A 23,582-nucleotide genomic window follows, 5' to 3' on the forward strand; every position below is an offset into this window, starting at 1 on the left:
TGCGCTGACTGGCCGACACTTTTTAGCGTCCGTCCACTGTTAGCGCATCGCCCGCCCCACCGACCGCTGATCAGCGTTGAACCGCTGATCAGCAAGTTTGAACTTTTTTTTTTTTTTTTTTTCCTAACACTTGCCCATTTTTATTGCCTGGACTTTTTAGTACGTGAACACCCGTGCCCCCACACACACGCACATAGAATAAAGGTTTACACGCACGCACATACACACGCACACACACACACCCATGGCCCGCCGGGTGTTCTCGGCCGAGGAGGCATATGCCCAGATTGCCTCCGACTCTGAGAGCCCCAGTGAGGATGAGGATGACCCCACGTTCCTTTTGTCATCCGCATCCTCCTCATCATCATCGGATGACGATGAGCCACCAAGGCAGCGGAGACGCCGCCAGGCGGAGCCAGGGGCCACACATGCTAGGGATCCTGTGGCCCACCCTAGTACGAGCCGCCCTGGGGTTCGTACTGGTTTCCCGGCCCACCAAATAAGTTCACCGGAGCCCCCTGCCGATGAACTTAGCTGGTGTCCCCCAGTGGACTTTGAGCCTGAGATTCCGGATTTCGCTGGCAATCCTGGAATCCAGATTCCCACAGTGGGGTTTACTGAAATAGACTTTTTTAGTTTTTTTTTCAGTAACCCACTGGTGAATTTGATGGTGGAGCAGACGAATCTGTACGCCCAACAGTTCGTCGCTCAAAACCCAGGCTCAGTTTTGGCTAGACCCGGTGGCTGGACGCCGGTCAGTGCAGCCGAGATGAGGACATTTTGGGGCCTCGTGCTGCATATGGGTCTAGTCCAAAAACCCAGTGTCAGGCAATACTGGAGTGGGGACGTCCTGTACCAGACCCCACTGTACAGTATGGTCATGACACGTCACCGGTTTGAGGCCATCCGGAAATGTCTGCATTATTCCGATAATGCAGCATGTCCACCCCGAGGTGATCCTGCCTATGACCGGCTGTACAAGATACGGCCGGTCATCGATCACTTTGGGGCCACATTTCAGCAGGCCTACGTACCTGGAAGGGAGGTCGCGGTTGATGAGTCTCTCGTTGCGTTCAAGGGGAGACTCAGTTTCCGCCAATACATTCCCACAAAGCGGGCGAGGTATGGCGTGAAGCTATACAAAATTTGTGAGAGTACCTCAGGGTACACTTACAAATTTCGTGTGTACGAGGGGCGAGATTCCCGGATTCAACCACCAGAATGTCCCCCCACTCTGGGTGTTACCGGGAAACTCGTGTGGGACCTTATGTACCCACTGCTGGATAAGGGTTACCACTTGTACGTGGACAACTTTTATACCAGCATTCCCTTGTTCAGGTCCCTTGCCGCCAGATCCACGTTCGCTTGTGGGACCGTGCGGAAAAATCAACGCGGCCTCCCTGCCTACCCCCTCCAGGTACCTATCCCCAGGGGTGAGACCCGTGCACTTACCAGTGGAAACCTGTTGCTGGTCAGGTATAAGGACAAGAGGGATGTCCTTATGCTGTCCACAATCCACGGTAACAGCACCACCCCAGTCCCTGTGCGAGGTACCGCGGCAACGGTCCTCAAGCCCGATTGTATCGTCGACTACAATCGGTATATGGGAGGAGTTGATCTCTCTGATCAAGTCCTCACGCCATATAACGCCATGCGCAAAACCCGGGCATGGTACAAAAAAGTTGCGGTCTACATGGTGCAGGTTGCCATGTACAACTCTTTTGTACTATCCCGAAGCGCTGGCAGCACAGGGACATTCCTCCAATTCTATGAGGCAGTCCTCAAAGACCTGATCTTTTCGGACCGGGAAAGAGCAGGCCGGAGTACCTCGGGAACTGGAGGCGCCCGGATCGTCCCTGGCCAACACTTTCCAGGTGTAGGTCCCCCATACTGGAAAGAAGGGACGAACCCAAAAAAAGTGCAGAGTGTGTCACAAGAGGGGGATACGGAAGGACACCACAACTCAATGTGACACGTGCCCCGATCATCCGGGCCTCTGCATTATCGATTGCTTCAGGGAGTATCACACTTCCATGGAGTACTAAATTTTTATAATCCCCAACAGTTCACTAGAGAACATAAAACACTATGGCTCTCAGACTTTGGAGACACGAAAACAATTTTTCTTTCCCCAAAAAATATTAGTTTTAGTGCAGGCATCCTCAAACTGCGGCCCTCCAGATGTTGTAAAACTATAACTCCCAGCATGCCCAGACAACCTACAGCCATCATCAGGGCATGGTGGGAATTGTAGTTTTACAACATCTGGAGGGCCGCAGTTTTAGGATGCCTGCTTAGTGTCTCCAAAGTCTGAGAGCCATACATATTGGGCATCGTCGCGTGCGTAAAAGTCGTCGCTATAAAAATAACTTTTTACCAAACGCCTCGGATGAACGGTGTTAAAAATATAAAATAAAAACGGTGCCAAAACACCTATTTTTGGGCAAAATTTAAATTTAAATCCATTTTGCCTGGTAATAAAGCAAGGGTTAACAGCCAAACAAAACTAAACATTTATTGCCCCAATTCTGTAGTTTGCAGAAACACCCCATATGTGGTCGTAAATGGCTATATAGCCGCACGGCAGGGCATAGAACGAAGGGAACTCCATACGGTTTCTGGAAGGCAGATTTTGATGGACAGTTTTTTTTTTTTACACCATGTCCCATTAGAAGCCCCCCCTGATGTAGCCTAGACTAGAAACTCCAAAAAAGTGACCCCATCTAAGAAACTACACCCCTCAAGGTATTCAAAAATTACTTTACAAACTATGTTAACCCTTTAGGTGTTCCACAAAACTAAATAGCGAATGTAGAAACAATTTTAGAATTACATTTTTTTGTTACATTGCCTCAAAAAAGAGTAATATAGAGCAACCAAAAATCTAATTTACCCCAAAAATTGTCCCAAAACAACAACCACCTTATCCCGTAGTTTCCTAGATGGGGTCACTTTTATGGAGTTTCTACTCTAGGGGTGCATCAGGGGGCTTGAAAGGGTACATGGTGTAAATAAACCAGTCCAGCAAAATCTGCCTTCCAAAAACCGTATGGCGTTCCCCTTCTTCTATGTCCTGCCGTTTAGCCAAACAGTAGTTTACGACCACATTTGGGGTGTTTTTGCAAACTACAGAATCAGGGCAACCCATTTTGAGTTTTGTTTGGCAGTTAACCCTTGTTTTACTCCTGGAAAAAACTGATTATATTGGAAAATTTTCCAAAAAATAGAAATTTCTAAATTGTTTCTCCATCTGCCATTAACTCTTGTGGAACAGCTAAAGGGTTAACAAAGTTTGTAAACCCAGTTTTGAATACCTTGAGGGGTGTACTTTCTTAGATGGAGTCACTTTTTTGAAATTTCTATTCTAGGGGTGCAACAGGGGGCTTCAAATGGGACATGGTATAAACAAAACCAGTCCTGCAAAATCTGCCTTCCAAAACTCATATGGTGTTCCCCTCCTTCTATGTGCTACCGTTTGGCCAAACAGTAGTTTACGACCACATATGGGGTGTTTTTGCAAACTACAGAATCAGGGCAACCCATTTTGAGTGTTGTTTGGCAGTTAACCCTTGTTTTACTCCTGGAAAAAATTGATTATATTGGAAAATTTTCCAAAAAATTGACATTTCTAAATTGTTTCTCCATCTGCCATTAACTCTTGTGGAACACCTAAAGGGTTAACAAAGTTTGTAAACCCAGTTTTGAATACCTTGAGGGGTGTACTTTCTTAGATGGAGTAACTTTTTTGAAATTTCTATTCTAGGGGTGCAACAGGGGGCTTCAAATGGGACATGGTATAAACAAAACCAGTCCTGCAAAATCTGCCTTCCAAAACCCATATGGTGTTCCCCTCCTTCTATGTGCTACCGTTCGGCCAAACAGTAGTTTACGACCACATATGGGGTGTTTTTGCAAACTACAGAATCAGGGCAACCCATTTTGAGTGTTGTTTGGCAGTTAACCCTTGTTTTACTCCTGGAAAAAATTGATTATATTGGAAAATTTTCCAAAAAATAGAAATTTCAAAATTGTTTCTCCATCTGCCATTAACTCTTGTGGAACACCTAAAGGGTTAACAAAGTTTGTAAACCCAGTTTTGAATACCTTGAGGGGTGTACTTTCTTAGATGGAGTCACTTTTTTGAAATTTCTATTCTAGGGGTGCAACAGGGGGCTTCAAATGGGACATGGTATAAACAAAACCAGTCCTGCAAAATCTGCCTTCCAAAACCCATATGGTGTTCCCCTCCTTCTATGTGCTACCGTTCGGCCAAACAGTAGTTTACGACCACATATGGGGTGTTTCTGCAAACTACAGAATCAGGGCAACCCATTTTGAGTGTTGTTTGGCAGTTAACCCTTGTTTTACTCCTGGAAAAAATTGATTATATTGGAAAATTTTCCAAAAAATAGAAATTTCAAAATTGTTTCTCCATCTGCCATGAACTCTTGTGGAAGACCTAAAGGGTTAATAAAGTTTGAAAAAACAGTTTTGAATACCTTGATGGGTGTAGTTTCTAGAATGGGGTCATTTTTGGGAGGTTTCTATTATCTAAGCCTCACAATATGACTGCAAACCTGAACTGGTCCATAAAAAGTGGGATTTTGAAGATTTCTCAAAAATTTCAAAATTTGCTTCTAAACTTCTAAGCCTTGTAACATCCCCAAAAAATAAAATATCATTCCCAAAATGCTACAAACATGAAGTAGACATATGGGGAATGTAAAGTCATCACAATTTTTGGGGGTATTACTATGTATTACAGAAGTAGAGAAACTGAAACTTTGAAATTTGCTAATTTTTCAAAATTTTTGGTAAAAAATGTATTTTTTTATGCAAAAAAATTAACTTTTTTGACCCAATTTTTAGCAGTGTCATGAAGTACAATATGTGACGAAAAAACAATCTCAGAACGGCCTGGGTAAGTCGAAGCGTTTTAAAGTTATGAGCACTTAAAGTGACACTGGTCAGGTTTGCAAAAAATGGCCTGGTCCTGAAGGTGAAAATGAGCCTGGTCCTTAAGGGGTTAAATTTGTTAATTTTCAACGTAGGTGCAAACTTGAGGCCAGTTATTCATGGATGGAGGGAGGTAACCCTAGGATATGCATTACACCATTGGATGGGAATGAACCGCGTGGGGCATGACACGTTTGGCCATCCATGAATGAAGGAGGGCGGTCCTATGATGTGTAATCCACTACTGGCTGGAATGAATCATGTGGGTTTTGACATTCTCATTGGTGGGAATGGACCACGTGGGGCATGATACGTATGGCTACCCATTAATGAAGGAGGGCGGTCCTATGATGTGTAATCCACTATTGGCTGGAATTAATGAAATTATTCATGAATGAAGTGATAGGTCCCAGGAAGTGTGCTTTTTACTATTGGCTAGATATGTGGTCATGTGGGGTGGGTGGATATTTCTAATTATGAGAATGTTATGCAATCAGTCCAGATATGTATTTTTTATGTTAACTATTTAATGTGGTGACCCGAAGGAGTTTTTTTTGCGATATGTATTTTATGAGTGTATTTTATGCACCCTATATGGGTTTTAATTTTTGTATTGAGCCGCATAGGCTATGGCGATTTTATGGAGGTGTGGTAGATTCCCACCTGCAGCTATATAAAGGCCGCCCCTAAGTAGGCGGAGGAGATACCCCTGACGAAGCTTTCCAAAGCGAAACCCGGGTTGGGTGAATGATTTATACATACTGCCTGTTACCTTATTTAACTTGTAAGTACAATAAAACCTTGCAGTTTGAACTTATCTGATTGTACTTCACTATTTGTGGCAACCTTGATTTCTCACAAAGGTTCCCAAAGGAAAGGTGAATCCAAGTGATCCGACCGCTTTCCCATATCCAAGGAAGTTTGTGTGATCTGGAAGGGAGGATTTGCTTGCTTTGCTCTGGAGCAGCGCGGTCCATTTACAGAAACGCAGTGTAAACTCCATGTTCCTGTTCCCACGAGTTTCCCTTATGCCAAATTAGGGTGCATAGAGGTAATAGAGGGGAGGTCTGCAGATCAGGAGGGGGGCTGCATACGGGAAACTGTAGATCATTCTTAAAAAAACAGAATGTTGGCAAGTTCTGAAAAACTATGCGAATTCAAACCTGGTTTTGCCGCACAGTAATGTGTAACACAGTGCAATGCTGGAGCCAAACGGCATGCGTTTTTAGTGCGTTTTTTCAGATATATGTGCGTTTTTTCAGATATATGTGCAAAAACTTATGTTTACTATTCTATATGCGGGATTTTGTCAAAAAGGCTTTATATGTCCATTTATCCCGTTTTAAGTGAAATGAAAATGTACTCTTTTTAATTGTGAATATGAAAAATTTAATAAAAAATGAATCATGGCATAATTTTAGAAACTACACCCCACAAGGTATTCAAAACAGATTTTACTAACTTTGTTAACCCTTTAGGTGTTCCACAACAATTAAAGGGAAATAAGGATGACATTTTAGAATTTCACTTTTTGGGCAGATTTTCCATTTTAATCAATTTGTTTCCGCTAAACAAAACTCAATATTCATTAACCTGATTCTGTGGTTTACAGAAACACCCCATATGTGGTCGTAAACTGCTGTATGGGCACACGGCAGGGCGCCAAAGGAAATTGGGATGATTTTAAGTTGCCATGTCCCATTTGAAGACCCCCTGATGCACCCCTAGAGTAGAAACTCAAAAAAATGACCCCATTTTGGAAACTACGGGATAAGGTGGCAGTTTTGTTGGTACTATTTTAGGGTACATATGATTTTTGGTTGCTCTATGTTACACTTTTTGTGAGGCAAGGTAACAAAAAATAGGTGTTTTGGCACAGTTTTTTTTTTTTGTTATTTACAATGTTCATCTGACAGGTTAGATCTAGGGGTGCACCGAAATGAAAATTCTGGTCCGAAACCGAAAATTCAGGATGCCCTTGACCGAAACCCGAAACCGAAACTGCCTTTTTGCCCAAATACTTTTTTTTTAATGATATTTATAACAGTGCCATCCACAGACCCCCACCCACCCCATAACAGTGCCATCCACAGACCCCCCCACCCCATAACAGTGCCATCCACAGACCCCCCCACCTCATAACAGTGCCATCCACAGACCCCCCCCCCCCCATTGCCGCTCCAGTACAGACTAGTTATAAAATGTGTACAATTAATAAGGATTCTATTCATGAGGCCCCCTCTGCAGTAGAACATCTTAATGCTGGCCGGCCGGGCAGACGAGCGGCAGCGTCACGACTGACGTCACATGCCTGCGCCGCCTCCTTCATTCAGAAAGTAGGCCGGGCACATGACGTCAGTCGTGACGCTGCCGCTCGTCTGCCCGGCCGGCCAGCATTAAGATAACAGCCCTGTGAGTAGGATGTGGCTATATTGAATGTTCTACTGTAGAGGGGGCCTCATGAATAGAATCCTTATTAATTGTACACATTTTATAACTACTGAAGCTAGGGGCCGGAGCACTGTGAACGCACCGGCCCCCAGCTCCTCCTCCCAGTCCCTCCCCGCTATTTTCTGCCGATATGTACCAATATCGGCCGAAATGGATTAGGCCCATTTTCGGCCGCCGGAATTTCGGTGCACCCCTAGTTAGATCATGTGGTATTTTTATAGAGCAGGTTGTTACAGACGCGACAATACCAAATATAACTGTTTGTTTGTTTCAGTTTTACATAATAAAGCATTTTTGAAAAACATTTTATTTTTAGTGTCTCCATATTCTGAGAGCCATATATTATTTTATTGTTTGGGCGATTTGTTTTTGGCCGTTTTTTTTTTTTTTTTTTTTTCACCTGAGGGGTTTGTTCATGTGATATTTTTATACAGCAGGTTCTTACGGACGCGGCGATACCTAATATGTAGACTTTTATTATTTAAGTTTTACACAATAACAGCATTTTTGAAACAAAAAAAACCATTTTTTTAGAGCCATAGTTTTTTATTTTTTGCCCGATTGTTATATTTAGGGGCTCATTTTGTGCTGGATAAGATGCCGGTTTGATTGGTACTATTTTGGTGGGCATACGCCTTTTTGATCGCTTGGTGTTGCACTTTTTGTGATGTAAGGTGAAAAAAAACAGCACAGTTTGTTTTTTACGGCGTTCAGGTGAGGGGGTGGATCATGTGATATTTTTAAAGAGCTGGTCGTTATGGACGCGGCAATATCCAATATGTCTGGTTTTCTTTCTTTTTTTTACAATTTTCTGTGTTTTATTTTATTTATTCAAAACTTTTTTTTATTTTTCTGGGGTCTGAGCCCCTCTGCAATGCAATACAATACAACCTGTATTGTAATGCATTGGCTGTCAGCTTGTATGCTGACAGCCTGCCTGTGAGACCCAGCCCAAGGGCTGGATCTCACAGGCTTCCGTAGAAGGAAAGCTCTGATGCCAATGGAAGGCATGGGGCTTGCCTTCTCTGCCATCGGGTCCCTGCCACTGCAGCGTGGGGACCCGATGGGGAAGCGGAGGGCACCCGTACCCTCCGAACCCTCTGCATGCTGCGGTCACCTTTGACCGCAACATACAAGGGGTTAACACCCCATCATCGGTGTCTTTATCAATGTCAGCGTATGCAGCAGGGGCCCGGCTGCCGTGTCCGTGCCGCTGATAAGGCGGGCGCAGCTCCTGCAGCCGCCCGATCAGCCCGCCGTACATGTACGGCGCTGATCCTTAAGTCGCGGCCACTAGGGATCGACCGATATTGATTTTTTAGGGCCGATACCGATAATTTGTGAACTTTCAGGCCGATAGCCGATAATTTATACCGATATTCTGGGAATTTTCATTTTTGAAAAAAAAATAAAAATTCCCACAAATCTGCTGAAAATTAATGTTTATTGTTAATGTGTATTTTTTTTTTTGTAAATCTTTCTTTTTCATTTATATTTTGGTGTTTTTATTATTATTATTTTTTTTTAACTAACTTTTAGCCCCCTTAGGGACTAGAACCCTTGTCCTATTCACCCTGATAGAGATCTATCAGGGTGAATAGGAGCTCACACTGTCCCTGCTGCTGTGTGCTCTGTGCACACAGCAGCATGGAGCTTACAATGGCTTCAATAGCGTCCTGGCTGCCATGGTAACCGATCGGAGCCCCAGCATTACACTGCTGGGGCTCCGATCGGAGGAGCAAGGGAGAGGGGATCCTGTGGAGGGGCGCACTGCGACTGGGGTGGGGGGCCCTATGCGCCACCACTGCTTAATACTGGGGGGGAGGGGGGCGCACTGCGCCACCAATGCTTAATACTGGGGGGGGGGGCGCACTGCGCCACCAATGTCTGATACTGGGGGGCTTGGGGGGGGGGGCGCACTGCGCCACCAATGAAGTTTAATTTCATATACAGGAGGCGGGAGCTGGCTGCAGGATCACATAGCCGGCTCCCGACCTCTATGAGCAGTAGCTGCGATCCGCGGCACCTGAGGAGTTAACTACCGCAGATCGCAGCTACAGCTCATAGAGGCCGGGAGCCGGCTATGTGATTCTGCAGCTCCCGCCTCCTGTATATGAATGAATGATAGATTAATCTTCATTGGTGGAGCAGTGGCCATAGCTCCTCCCCTCCTCCTGTCCCCTGTCCTCTCATTGGCGGCAGCAGCAGCACAGGGGGAGGAGACACTGCTCCTTCTCCCCTGTGCTGCTAAGGGGAACACGGAGAGCGCTGTCAGCAGCGCGATCTGTGTTCCCCATACACTATCGGAATATCGGCAAAATAGATGCCGATACCGATAGTGTTCAAAATCATGAATATCGGCCGATAATATCGGTAAATCCGATAATCGGTCGATCCCTAGCGGCCACCAACGCCGTACATGTCATTTAGGGGATAAAGAGGACCTATTACCAGGGGATCGGCATGTTTTTGGAAAGTCAGTTGGAAAATCATATACACGCATTCACAGAATTAAAGAGGGTAGCAGCACTTCTAAAGTGACATACAAGGGTGCCAGCAAATAAGACCTTGATTCGGGTGCACAGTAAACAAATATAGTGCCAGTGACATCAAGTGTAATCCAACAATTATCCAAAATATCATCATATAAATATATGAAATATGTGCAAAAATATTATTTATTACAGTAATACTTATAAGTCTGGATTTCCAAGCTGCGCAGTATGGCTGCTCCCGAGTCCTTGCCAACTCAGAGCCGCTTTATTTTACAGCTGTCAGCAGATTTGTACCTATGAAACTGGCTGACCTACCTGTTACATGAGCGCTTGGCAGCTGAAGTCATCTGTGTTGGCTCCATGTTCATATGTGGCCGCATTGCTGAGAAAAATTATGTTTTAATACATGCAATGGGGGTGTTGCCGTTACTCCTAGAGCAGGAGTCAGCACCCTTCAGCACTCCAGCTGAAACTACAACTCCCAGCATGCTCCTAGATGAACCTCTAGGTGTAACAGTACCGCCCCCATTGCTCCTAGAAGCTCATTTGCATATATTAACATTTCATTGTTTTCAGCAATGCAGGCACATATTAACATGGGACCAACACAGATGTCTTCAGCTGCCAAGTGCACATGTAACAGGTCAGCCCATTTTATAGGTACAAATCTACCATTTGACGTTATATTGTTTTTTTATGGGGCTAACAATTTTTTAATTAAAAAACCTGATGATCTGCCAGTGATAGGTCACCTTTAAGGTTAGAGCTTTCAATTTACTTTCGGTGGCCTGATATTTCCATTTGGGGTTGTGCAGTACCCAAGATTTTACCATAAAGCCCTAGATTAGCATGAGTTTCCTAAAGATATTCTATCTCAGTCCTGTTGATTCTATACAGCATATTGCAGTGAACTGTCTTGTTCTATATTTCCGCAGGTCTTAGCGAATCAAGTCATCCTTTCGCACAGTCCGCTGCAAATGTTCCATCATTTCCAGAATAAGTGCGTCCTTGTGTCTGGTCAGGGTCCAGTGGAAGAGGTCGCCAAAGAGTATCCTTATACTGTTAATTGTAGGTTTCAATTTTGGAGCAAGTTCACACAGGTTGTTTGCCCGGGGAATTTGATGCAGAGTCCATGCCAGGCCGCGAGATAATAACCTTCCATTGTTCTCAGTTGGATGCTGTGGTGCTTTTTGTGTGACCATGATCTTCCATGACCAGAGGCCTCATGGACAGCGCTGGAAACTGCGGCAGGTGTCTGCTCATGATTTATCACCATGCAATGGAGCTAAACTGCAGCACTGAAATTGAAAAAGTGTGACAGTAACCAGAGGGGTTTTTGCCACAAAATACGTAACAGATTTTGCCAGAGGCAAAAGCTGTCATGTGAACTAGTCCTTAACCCCTTTCCAATATCTGGCTTACTACTACGGTGCAGTGGTAAGTGACTTTCTACTAACTGCCTTAAGGGTCCATTCACACGTCCGTATGTGTTTTGTGGATCCGCAAAACACGGACACCGGAAATGTGCGTTCTGCGTTTTGCGGACCGCACATCGCCGGCATTCTCATAGAAAATGCCTTTTCTTCTCCAATTGCGGACAAGAATAGGACATGTTCTATTTTTTTGCGGAACGCAAATAGCACATTCCGGCCCCATTGAAAATGAATGGGTCCGCATCTGTTCCGCAAAATTACGGAACAGATGCGGACGTGTTAATAGACCCTTATACTATGGCGCACAGATTGGGTGGGCCCAGGAGCAGTGCGCGCCTGATCAGTGCAGGGGTCTGTGACTGACAGCCGTGCCCAGCTGTATCCACTGTCATAGCTGAAAATGCAGAGGCCAGCGGATTAACCCCTTATATACCACATTTAACTGCTGCATATAGGAGGTTTGTAGAGGGAGGGTGCTCCCTCTGTCTCTCCATTGGCCCCCTGCGCTGCAATAACAGGGGGCCATGGCAGCCCCAGGTCTTCCAAGGCCTTGGGACTTACCAGCTACTGAGGCCTATGAGGCCCAGCCCCTAGGCTGGGTCTCATAGGCAAACTGTCAGTGTAATACAGTATGTATTGTACTGCATTGAAATAGGGATCAGACCACCAAAAGTTGAAGTCCCATAGTGGGACAAAAATTAAAAGTGAAAAAAGTAAAACAAAAAAAATACACCAATTGGTAAATTCAGTGAGGGGTGTGGTTTCTAAAATGAAGTCAGTTCTTGGGCGGTTCTTTTTATATTTCACCTCAGAGCCTCTGCAATTGTCGGTCAGTTCTGTATAAATCACCAATCTACGCCTCAAATGCACATGGTGCTCTTTCTCTTCTGAACCCTGCAGTGTACCCAAACAGCAGTTTATGACCACATATAGGCTGTTTCCATATTCAGGAGAAAATGGGTAACAAATTGAGGGGTGCATTTATTTCCTGATACACCTTGTGAAAATGAAACATTTGTGCCTAAAGAGACATTTTCTTGTAAAAGATGTAATTTTTTTTTTACGGCCAAGTGTTTCTAAATTTTATGAAACGCCTTTTGAGGGCAAAGCGCTCACTACATGTCTCAATAAATTCTATGAGGGGTGTAGTTTCCATTATGGGGTCACTTTTTTGGGGTTTCCACTGTACAGGTACCATAGGGTCCCTGCGACATAGCTTCCAAAAACCATTCCGGCAAAATCTGCTCTCCAAAAGTCATATGGCGCTCCTTCCCTTCTGAGCCCTGCTGGGTACCCATAAAGTACTTTAAAACTATATATGGGGTATTTCTGTAAACTACAGAATCAGGGTAATCAATATTAAGGTTTGTTTGGCTGTTAACCCTTTCTATGCTACTGGAAAAATTGATTAAAATGTAATGTAAAATCAGAAAAAAAATTATCACTTCCATTTTTATTTTTTTTATTCTTGTGGAACCTGACATAGGTAGAATAATGCTCCACATTGATCCAGTAAATGCTTCCCCTATGAACTTCCAATCAGGCCAAAAGAAGCTCTGCCACCCCATTTGTGTACCACACAGATAACAAGTAGGGGAGATAGAGTTAGGGCAGCAGGGAGGTGTCCCTACAAATGTCTTTCTGTAGGATCTCCTTGACAGATTACAGCCTGGGTTTCACGAATGCAGTGTCGATTGAAGCTGTCAGACAGGTGTACCCACTGCTGGATATGGTGGATGAGAGTCGAAGGCCAAAGAGCTCTGTAAGTAAATAGTCTAGTGTGACATTTTTGGTAGTGATGGTTATAACTGTGTGAGAGAAGCACGATCATAAACTTCACAAAAGTCTTTGGCAGTGATCTCCAATCTCAGCTGCTGCAAAATTAAAACTTCATGAATGTGCTGACACCTGGAAAGAATGCTGGGAGTTTCCTTTTTTGTAACTGCTACAGAGTGAAGACCACTTCTGTGAGGACACCCTACTTTCTATGCTATTAGAAGCTGTAGGACTGATTTATAATAGCGCAAAAAAGATTGAACACCTGAACAATCCTGCACTGTGTTATGTGATCCTCGTTAATCACTCAATGACACTAATATGTTCTCATGTTCTCTCCAGGTCACTGTCAGAGCAAAGCTCCCAGCCATAGAAGGTGAGAATGAAGATTTTATACATTGGCTAAAATAAATCTTAACATGTTGCCTTATAGTGCAGCTGTCCCACATAGGGTTGTTTCGAGTATCGATACCCAATCGATACTTTTAGCAGGGTATTGATACGATACCGGGATTTGCCTTTTATTAATACTACGCTGTGCTTATGCACAGCCCAGTATCGGAGAACATGGATCGCGCTGCTCTCAGCGTGGCCATGTTCCCTCAGCAGCACGGGGAGAAGGAAGTAGTCTGTCCCTCGCCCCTGTGCTGCCGCTGCCACTAATGAGAAGAGAGAGGGGAGGAGGAGGGGAGGGCGCACTGCGCCATCAATGATAACTAACGTTTAATGCATTACAAATACAGGAGGCAGAAACACATTGCCGGCACCCGAGCTCTGACAGGGCGCTGTGATCCCCTGCAATTAACCCCTCAGGTGCCGCACCTGTCAGCGGTCGGGTGCCGGCAATGTGTTTCTGCCTCCTGTATTTGTATTAAACGTTAATTATGATTGGTGGCGCAGTGAGCCCCCTCCCCCCAGTATAATGAATGTTGGTAGCGCAGTGCGCCCTCCCCAGTATTAAAATAATTGGTGAACACTGTAAAAGAAAAACTGCACGATTGGCCATTTTTTTTGTCACATTGTCCCCCCCACAAATAGTATAGGACTGTTCAATTATGTGCCGGACGTTCCATAAAATTTGGAAAGTACGCAGGTTTTTTTGGCGTTTTATTTTTTTCGCGTAGTATCGAATGGTATTGAGTATCGCAATACTTTTTTATGGTATCGAAACCGAATCAAAATAGTATCAAAACAAGCCTAGTCCCACAAAAAGTTGGAATGTGGACTATGTACACTGCTGCTATGTAGTGTCACACGTCAATGTGGGAGGGAAACACCACACCGAGCATAGATGGGAAGGGGGAAACGGGGAATCAGGTAGGCCCTAAGGGGCTTTTTATTATTATTAATTTTACTCATTTTGGGCTCATGTGTAGTTCTTATCTCTGATCTCCTTACCTCATAAACATTTTTAAGTCATATTCTTATCAGTTTGATAAGAATTGTGCCATGATGTGTTTATGAGGTCAGGAGATCAGAGAAAAGAAGCACGAGTGAGCCATCAGATGACTGGATTCAAAGAAAATACAGGGACACATTTCAAACAGACAGTTTTTTTAAACTCTTGTATTTCAGAAACAGCTGAACATTTTTAATAAAGAGCAAATGAAAAAAAAAAAAAAATATTTTTTTTTTTTTATCCCGGAATCAGTAAAATGCAATAATTGCCCCAAAAGTGTGAATAGCTTTTAAAGAGGACCTTTCACCGATTTTTACACTGTGAACTAAGTATACACACATGTAGAGCGGCGCCCGGGGATCTCACTGCACTTTCTATTATCCCCGGGCGCCGCTTCGTTCTCCTGCTATTCCCTCCGGTATCTCCACTCACTAAGTTATAGTAGGCGGAGTCTGCCCTTGTTCTGCTCTAGCGCTGGCCAATCGCAGGGCAGAGCTCACAGCCTGGGAGGTTATTTTCTCCCAGCCTGTGAGCTCTGCAATGCGATTGGCCAGCGCTACAGAAGAACAAGGGCAGACTCCGCCTACTATAACTTAGTGGCCGGAGATACCGGAGGGCATAGCGGGAGAACGGAGCGGCGCCCAGGGATAATAAGTGCAATGAGATCCCCGGGCGCCGCTCTACATGTCTGTATACTTAGTTCACAGTGTAAAAATCGGTGAAAGGTCCTCTTTAAGTTAGTTACTTCCCAGATCTAGAAGGTTTAGATCTATTCCCAATTTTTTTACCTTCTGTAAGAAGTAAAAAATAATTGATCGTATTATATCTGCAAATGCCAAGCATCATGTCCATTTAGATGCATTTTCCAGTTCCATATTGTACGTACCAAGGAGTTGTTGGAATCTAATGAAACTTTTGCACATATCACTGAGCTGTTAGTGTCTCTCGTATCACTACTAGGGGTGACCGACTGTCGTATGTGATGGCTCGCCAGATCTTCACGGCACTAGTTGGGGCAGTGTGTCGCTCCACAGCAAAGGCAGGATTAAAGCATGCAACATGAGGTCTCCATATTGGGACAGGCAGATCCCAAACAGAATGCAGATTACTCGCTAGAGACAATAATTTTCTATTCCGTAGTAGTTCATGTCTTTCATCCACGACACCACTGCAAGTGAAAGTGACGGTTATTGGATGTCAATGGCAGGACACGTAATGGATGTGGTGACACCAAATTTCTTTCTGCTAAGCGCCTGGAAATGGTGCGGGCAGAGACAAATGAACATGAATGGTAGACACTGAAACTCTGGGAGCTGCTTGTGCGTGTAGGCAGCTCAAATGATGTTCTATACTGGTGGCCTGTCTGGACTACCCAGAGCGTGTTTAACTTGTGTGCTTGTCCTCACATAACCACTGTTCCCAACACCTAGGCCAGAACAGCCTGATTGGCAGACAACTCATACTCGTCAAAATGCCCATCTTGCTTCTCTTAGTACAATGATGCACCCCCTCTCAAAGTCAACTAAGCAAAATGTCTTTCAGTGCGTCATAGAGGCATGTCTACAAGACAGCTATCTCTTACCAAGAGATACACTTCTGAGTAGCCTCTGAGAACTTTCTTATAGGTTAGCGAGAGAGGCACTTTTACGCCCTCTTGTGACAAGACCCATACCTTTCATTAGTTAAATATCTGCTTGAGACATAAAATTCCATGCAGCACACAATACCTCCCAGCAGTGCCAAATACCACAGTGCAACACTAAGTACGAAACAAATACAGTGCAGCACCCTCTGGCAGCAACATTGTGTGCCTAGCCACCCCTTTCCCACAGGCAGCAACCATGCCCCACTAATCACTCTTCCCGCACTGGCAGCAACATTGTAACCCTGACAATCGCTCCACCACTAGCAACAGCATTGTTCACCTGACCACCCCTATCCTACTGGCAGTAGTATTGTCCCCTAACCACCCCTACTTGAGGTAGCATTGTCCCCCATAACCACTAACTCCCCCCACTGACAAAAGTACTGTCCCAATTTCAATTTCTTACCCTTCTCAGACAGGCAGGACAGGAGCGGTAATTGCTGGTGGAGGGAAAGTGACAATTCTGCAGTTCTCCTCCGTACTCTCAGTTGATGAAGGACCTGAAGGACACTTTGCATTGTGCATGGCGATGTAAAACTTGCATGCAGGGGGGGCGTGGCCTGACTGAGGATGTGAGCGGACGTGTGGCTCCCGGCTAAGTATCCTGTATATCACTGCTCTACCAGCCTGCCGGTGGTATATAAATCATACCTTGAGCCCTAAAGTGTCCCCGGCACACTCCGTTCTGTAGAGGCTGCAATATGGTGTGTCAAAAACAGAAGGAAAGGGACGGAAAAGACTCCGACAGCGCTACCCCGCTGAAACAAGATGGCGCGGCGCATGTGGCAAGGCGGACTGATGTAGCGGGGCGCTTGGAGAAATATGCACATATACCTGCTGCTGGGCCTCCTACCTCTGCTGCGGAGCCTTCCCCTCACGACTGGCCGATGGATCAGGCTCAGGAGGAGCTCTCCGTTGCTATGACAGCTGCATCGCAGGTCAGTGGCAGCGAATCCTATATGGCGGAGATAACGCCGGAGCCCACCATGAGGGATGTGTTTCTGGCGGTGGCGCAATGTAACGCTGCACTAACGGCGCTGACCACAACAGTTGGTGGTTTAAAGGAGGACATTGGCCTCATTCGACAAGACATGCGACAAGTTAAGGAGAGACTGGGGGAGATGGAAAGCCGCATTAGTGTGCTGGAAGATCAAATGCCGCCGGTTCAGAGGGATATGCAAAGAGTGATCCACAATGTAACCATGCTCATTGCAAAAGCCGATGATATGGAGAATCGGCTACGCCGAAATAATGTTCACATGATCGGGGTGCCAGAAAGAGCTGAAGGCACTGACCCTGTTGCGTTTGTTGAAAAATGGCTGCTGGAAAAGATTGGCAGAGATAAATTGTCACCATTATTTGCTGTGGAGAGGGCACATCGGGTGCCCTTCCGCCCGCCGCCACCTGGGGCGCCGCCACGACCACTGCTGCTGAGAGTGCTTCATTTCCGGGATCGGGATACTAACCTGAGGAGTGCCAGGGACTGTATCGATTTAAGCATCAATGGAAGTCGTGTATCTCTGTATCCGGACTTCTCGGCGGAAGTCCAGAAGAAAAGAACAAAGTTCTTTGATGTCAAGAGGAGATTATGGCAGCTGCAGTTACCGTATGCAATGATCTACCCTGCGCGGCTGCGGGTGATAGCCAAAGATAAGTCGCACATGTTTGAGGATCCGGCAGCAGCGTGTCAATGGTTGGACACTATTGAGCAGAACATCCGCAATACCTCCTGAATTGCCGCATGTAGACTTTTCTTTGATGCCAGTATGTGGAGGGGGGGTTGATACGCTGTATTACTCATGTGTGATCTGTCATCTACTATCTTGGGCTTCTACTGTTACGAGGTACATGGGTAAAAGCAGTCTAATGGTTAATGTTGAAGTTTTTAGGGCCGTTTCTCCAGTTTAAAGTATCACCGGGTACAGGGTTGCTTTAGGTAGTTTTAATATCTACAAGGTAGCCGGGATAGTAAGCCCGGAGCCACATCACAAGGTTATTGTGTTCCTGACGCAAAGCGTCTACTTATTTTCCTCCAGTTTAGGAATTTATTTTTCCCTAGTTTCTCGCTAGTGTGTGAGATGGATTTATTTGTTCTGCTATGGGTGGGAAGGGTGGGTTGGGTTTACTGGGATGTTGAGCTTCAAATAATTGGAGACCTTAGGAGGTATATTGATGTGCAACTTGGAGGTATTGGCAGACCCTGCAAAATATGGTTCAACTGTAAAAATGGGTCGTGTGGAATGTAAGAGGTCTAGGACAGGCTGCTAAGTGGAACGCTGTCTTTTTCGCATTACAAGCGCATCAGCCGGCCATTCTGTGTTTATCTGAGACACACCTTATACCGGGGAAAACTAACAGTATCCGCAAGGTGTGGGTATCACACCATTTTAATTCCACTTGCTCTGCACAGTCGAGGGGGGTGAGTGTACTAGTGCACAGAAGCCTTGCTTTCCAGTATAGAGAAGTGATGGTGGATGGTGAGGGCCGTTATATATGCATAGATTGCACCATATTCCATTTTCGTCTGCTGATGATTGCAGTATATATACCTCCTCCTTATTCCTGTGTGATTCTTAAATCTATACTGACCTTTATCTCCAGATTTCCTGGGGTGCCTGTCATTCGGGTGGGAGATTTTAATATGTACCTAGATAAGACTTTAGATAAGTTTCAGCCGGACAGAACGGGGACGGGTCCCTCCACTACCTCGCTGGCTAAACTGCTCCAAGAAGTTGATCTGTGTGACTTTTGGAGAGCCAAGAATCCCAGGGTGTGACAGTATTCCTGTTACTCCTCCTCTCATCGCTCACTGTCCAGAATCGACCTGGTATTGGGGTCTCCGATGCTACTGGACAGGATTAGTGAGATTGTTTACCTACCCCGTAGCATCTCTGACCACTCCCCAGTCGTGGTGACAATAAATCTAGGTGAAGACAGGTGGACACAAAGGCAGATGTGGAAGCTTAATCCATTCTGGTTACAGCTTGTGGACACAGGAGATACTGTCTCTTCCGCTCTAAAGGAATTCTTTAACATCAGTGCTGGCTCGACCAGCCCCAGCATTGTGTGGGAAACTATGAAAGCCTACACAAGGGGCATTTATATTAAACGGATTAGTGCCCACAAAACTAATAGCAGGTCATTTCATATTGAGCTCTCTAATAGAGTCCAAGCTACGGAGGCCGTATATATAGCTAATCCAACAGAGACGAATGCCGCAAGCTGGTTGGAAGCGCAGGAAGTATTAAAAGAGCATCAAACTCATAGGGCAGGAGAGAAGCAGTTCTTCACGCAACGAAAATATTATGTGGAAGGAGAGAAGGTTGGGCACCTTTTAGCCACAGTCATTAGGGCGCAGTAGGGCCCCTCATGTATCCCTAATATCATGAATGCGCAGGGGAGTCTGGTGGGGGGTGATGAGAGGGTGCTGGGTGTATTTCATGCCCGCTTTGCGGAGATATACAGGTCCAGGCTCCAGGTTATGGTGGAAGAGAGGGATAACTATCTGCAGGCCGTTCAAATGCCATATTTGACAGACAATCTTAGGAAGATGCTAGACGGGGACCTTCAGTTGGAGGAATAAGAACTGGCAGTGAGTTCTATGTCTAATTATAAGGCGCCAGGGGGAGATGGATTACCAGGAGAGTTTTACAAGAAACATCAGGAGATCCTTCTTCTGCACCTTCGGTCTACGTTTCAGGACTCTTATAAGACTGGAGTGCTGCCGGCAAAGACCCTACTAAAGTAGATTCGTATAGGCCCATCTCCCTTCTCACAGTAGATGTCAAAATATTGGCTAAGACTTTGGCTAATAGATTGGTATCGGTCATCTCACATATCATTCATGAGGACCAGTGCGGATTTATGCCAGGAAAGGCTACTTCCTTTAATTTGCGCCGGCTGTTTCTTAATATGCAGATACAGACGTTATCAGTGGGGGAATATCCGGCGGTGATTTCGCTTGACGCTGCCAAAGCCTTTGACAGCGTTGAGTGGGACTACCTGTGGGCGGTCATGTCGATATTGGGGTTTGGTCCGGTGTATATTAAATGGGTACAACTACTATATAGTCAGCCAAGAGCCCGCCTCAGGGTAAATGGAAAACTTTTGCCAGTGATGGCATTGGAGAGGGGCACTAGGCAGGGTTGTCCTGTGTCGTCCCTCCTCTTCGCCATTGCAATCAAACCGTTGGCCTGTATGATGCGGTCTAGCCCCTTGATTAGGGGCATGGGGAGAGGGGAGGTGGAGGAAAGAATTTCGCTGTATGCGGATGACATGCTTTTGTATATTGGGGATCTGGCCTCATCGATAGACCCAATTAGATATAATATCAGAATTTGGCACAGTCGGGTCTGTATATTAACTGGGATAAATCTGTCATCCTTCCTCTATCCCCTCTGACTCAGTCTCTATGTTTGGACCACATTCAACTTAAAGTGGTATTGTCATTTAATTACCTTGGTGTTGTGGTCTCTACTAGGCCACAGGCATATATTTCAGATAACCTGGCACCACTACTGGTCAAATTTAAAATGAAAACAGATGTCTGGAACAAACTTCCTTTGTCGGTGATAGGCAGGGGGAATCTTATCAAAATGGTTTTTATGCCGCAATTATTATATATTCTTCACAATTCGCCAATTTGGGTGGCTCAGCATCACTTCTACAAAATACAGCAGATTTTCCATTCTTTGGTATGGAGGGCTAAGCACAGTAGGATCCGGTACGAAACCCTTCAGAGAAGTAAAGACATGGGAGGCCTGGCTCTGCCAAACCCCTATCTCTATTTTCTAGCAGCTCAACTACAGCATTTTAAAGGTTGGGGGAGTGTGGGATGGGTAGGGAGAAGTGGGGAATTGGTTAAATGGGTCGCTGGTTGTAATCCCCCAATAACGGTACTAGAAAAGGATGTGGCAGAATCAGTGAGGGTGCTCCCAATATTTAAATTAACGAACTGTGTGGACTAAGTCTAGGGAAGTTTTAAATGTGGCAGGGTTACTCGACCTGTTGCCGATTTGGAATAATCCCAAACTGAAGGAGCTGTCTCAGTTGTCAGGTTTCAAAGGATGCAAGGGGTTGTGGAATGTGGGTCAATTGTACTCCCAGGGAGTTTTAAAGCAATTTGAACAATTGTGTATAGAGTTTGGGTTGAATTCCAGACAATTTTACAAATACTTACAGCTTAGACATGCCTTAAACTCACAAGCAAAAATTGGACCGATGGGCCTCGCCTCCCATCAGGTGTTGTCCAATATGATGGTGGTGGGGTCCTCAAGAGGAGGGATCTCTAGAGCTTACGTGGCAATGCAGGAAAATAATCTGGAAAAATATCCACTATTGATCAGGAGCAAGTGGGGAAAAAGATGTGGGCCCAATTTCGAATGATCAGTGGGTGGAGGTGTTGGCGTTAACTCCAACCCTGTCTTTGATTGAGGCGGCCAGATTATCCCAGATTTTTCTTTTGCATAGAGTATACAGGTCGCCATTCTTTTTGAAGATGATAGGGTGTCGCCCTGACTCGTCATGTCCAAAATGCAGCACGGATGACGCTAGGCTGTTCCACATGATCTGGCAATGCAACACGCTACATAGGTACTGATCTAAGATAATACAATTGATTAACAAAATATACTGCGCTACATATACACTAGATGCAAGAATGTGCATACTCCGGATTGTTTCACTCTGAGTCTTTGCAACCTCCTATTAAGACAGGTATCAACAGAATCCTGTATCAAGCGCGGAAGACCATCGCGGCTAAATGGATTCAGTCGTCTCCTCCTAGCTTTGCAGAATTTGTGGCTAGAATGAATGTGGTTATAAGGCTGGAGAGGGGAACGTATTTAAAGCGAAATTGTCTGTCGAAATTCGACTCCATATAGGGACCGTGGGTAGACAAATCTGGGGTGTGCAGTCAATGGCTGTCCTTGCATTGTAGTAGCTGGATTGTTCCAGGTCGTTCTTAAAATAGGGGAGGTACTTATGTGCTTGTAACTAATAATATATGAATATCAGTCATGGAAAGGTATACCGGGGGTGTTCTTTTTTTCCTTATTATTGAGTACAGGAGCCAAGATCATTGTCCGTACAGGTCACTTAATGTAAATTGTGGGGGGAGTTTTCTGTTATTTCTCTTACTTTCGCTATTGAACCATTGTTACCATTTTGGCTAGTCTGTCTATGGGCTTGGTATTGCGGGTCTGCCGGCGTCTCCATTGTCTCCGCTGTTGAATTCATTACTGTGCTTGATGTAATTGCACATATTCTATTGTATCTGACTAATGTGGTAGATTTGCTGCTCTTCTCCCACAATGTTGGGGTTATGGGGGATTCAGTTATGTATTTATTGAATACATTTGTATTTACTTTTACTTCAATAAAAAGTATCTGATAAAAAAAAAAACTTGCATGCAGCTGTTTGGCCATGAAAACTCATGCCATGAAGCTCCTGTTGCAGTTATGAAGTCAACAGAGTGTTGGTAATCACCCAGTTACCCTGCTCTGTAACTATACGTGGTCTCCACTTCATGGATGAGTTGCTGTGCTTCCTCAATGCTTTCACTTTACAATAATACCACTCACAGGTTTTGGGGCAAAACCCCCTACCTCTATGATTGTCGGGGTCCCAATTGATGTGGATGTACGAGCGTTCGGAGAGCTGACACAGACACAAGCTGAATCAGGCTCTCTCCTTTATTACACACAAGCATACATCTTTATAACACTACAGACAAATCAGGCACCAAGGGGGTGGACATCAAAACTAGTGATTTGATAAGGTTTTTATAGAAGGCAATACTTCCACACTATACTAACAGAATTGTTCCTGGCACAGAATTTTTCCTGGCACATATCCTCTAGCCATCATAGCTTTTTCAGTGCATAAGAGAAGGAGGAATCCACAGAGACAAGTCATTAGGCCCAAGCAGCAACGGACAGGCTGAAAGAATATGCTAGACAAGAGACCCAACATGGCGCCGCTTCTTCTGCGACGCCACAAACCTCCGTTACCCGCAGGCAAGCAGTACAGCAGTCTACAACAGAAACTACCGAAGACCTGAGTTTAACTTGAAGGCAGCTAATGATCAGCTAATGGCCGCCATTACATCTTGCCAAACCTCGCTTACAGGCAAGATCGAGGAGGTGAGAGTGGACTTGGGACTACTACGCCACGACGTGCAACAACTAAGAGATGGGGTCCGCCATACTGAAGACCGTATATCGACCTTAGAGGATCTTACCCATCTCCTGACAGCAAGGATGCAAGCCATGGAGTAGGGATCGACCGATATTGATTTTTTAGGGCCGATACCGATAATTTGTGAACTTTCAGGCCGATAGCCGATAATTTATACCGATATTCTGGGAATTTTTATTTTTGAAAAAAAATTAAAAATTCCCACAAATCTGCTGAAAATTAATGTTTA

At 45.0% G+C, this 23,582-nt stretch overlaps 1 protein-coding gene across 2 annotated transcripts in view; it reads left to right on the forward strand.

Moving 5' to 3' along the window:
* Positions 1–23,582, forward strand: part of HDHD5 (haloacid dehalogenase like hydrolase domain containing 5) — a 39,637-nt gene that overhangs the window by 5,328 nt on the left and 10,727 nt on the right. For both annotated transcript variants that reach the window (XM_044281361.1, XM_044281362.1), the window contains exons 4-6: positions 10,838–10,950; positions 13,004–13,097; positions 13,454–13,487. In XM_044281361.1, the coding sequence (XP_044137296.1) occupies positions 10,838–10,950; positions 13,004–13,097; positions 13,454–13,487 (241 nt within the window). The remainder of the gene's footprint in view (positions 1–10,837; positions 10,951–13,003; positions 13,098–13,453; positions 13,488–23,582) is intronic.

Source organism: Bufo gargarizans, chromosome 2 (genome assembly GCF_014858855.1).
Source record: "Bufo gargarizans isolate SCDJY-AF-19 chromosome 2, ASM1485885v1, whole genome shotgun sequence".
Lineage (NCBI taxonomy): Eukaryota > Metazoa > Chordata > Amphibia > Anura > Bufonidae > Bufo > Bufo gargarizans.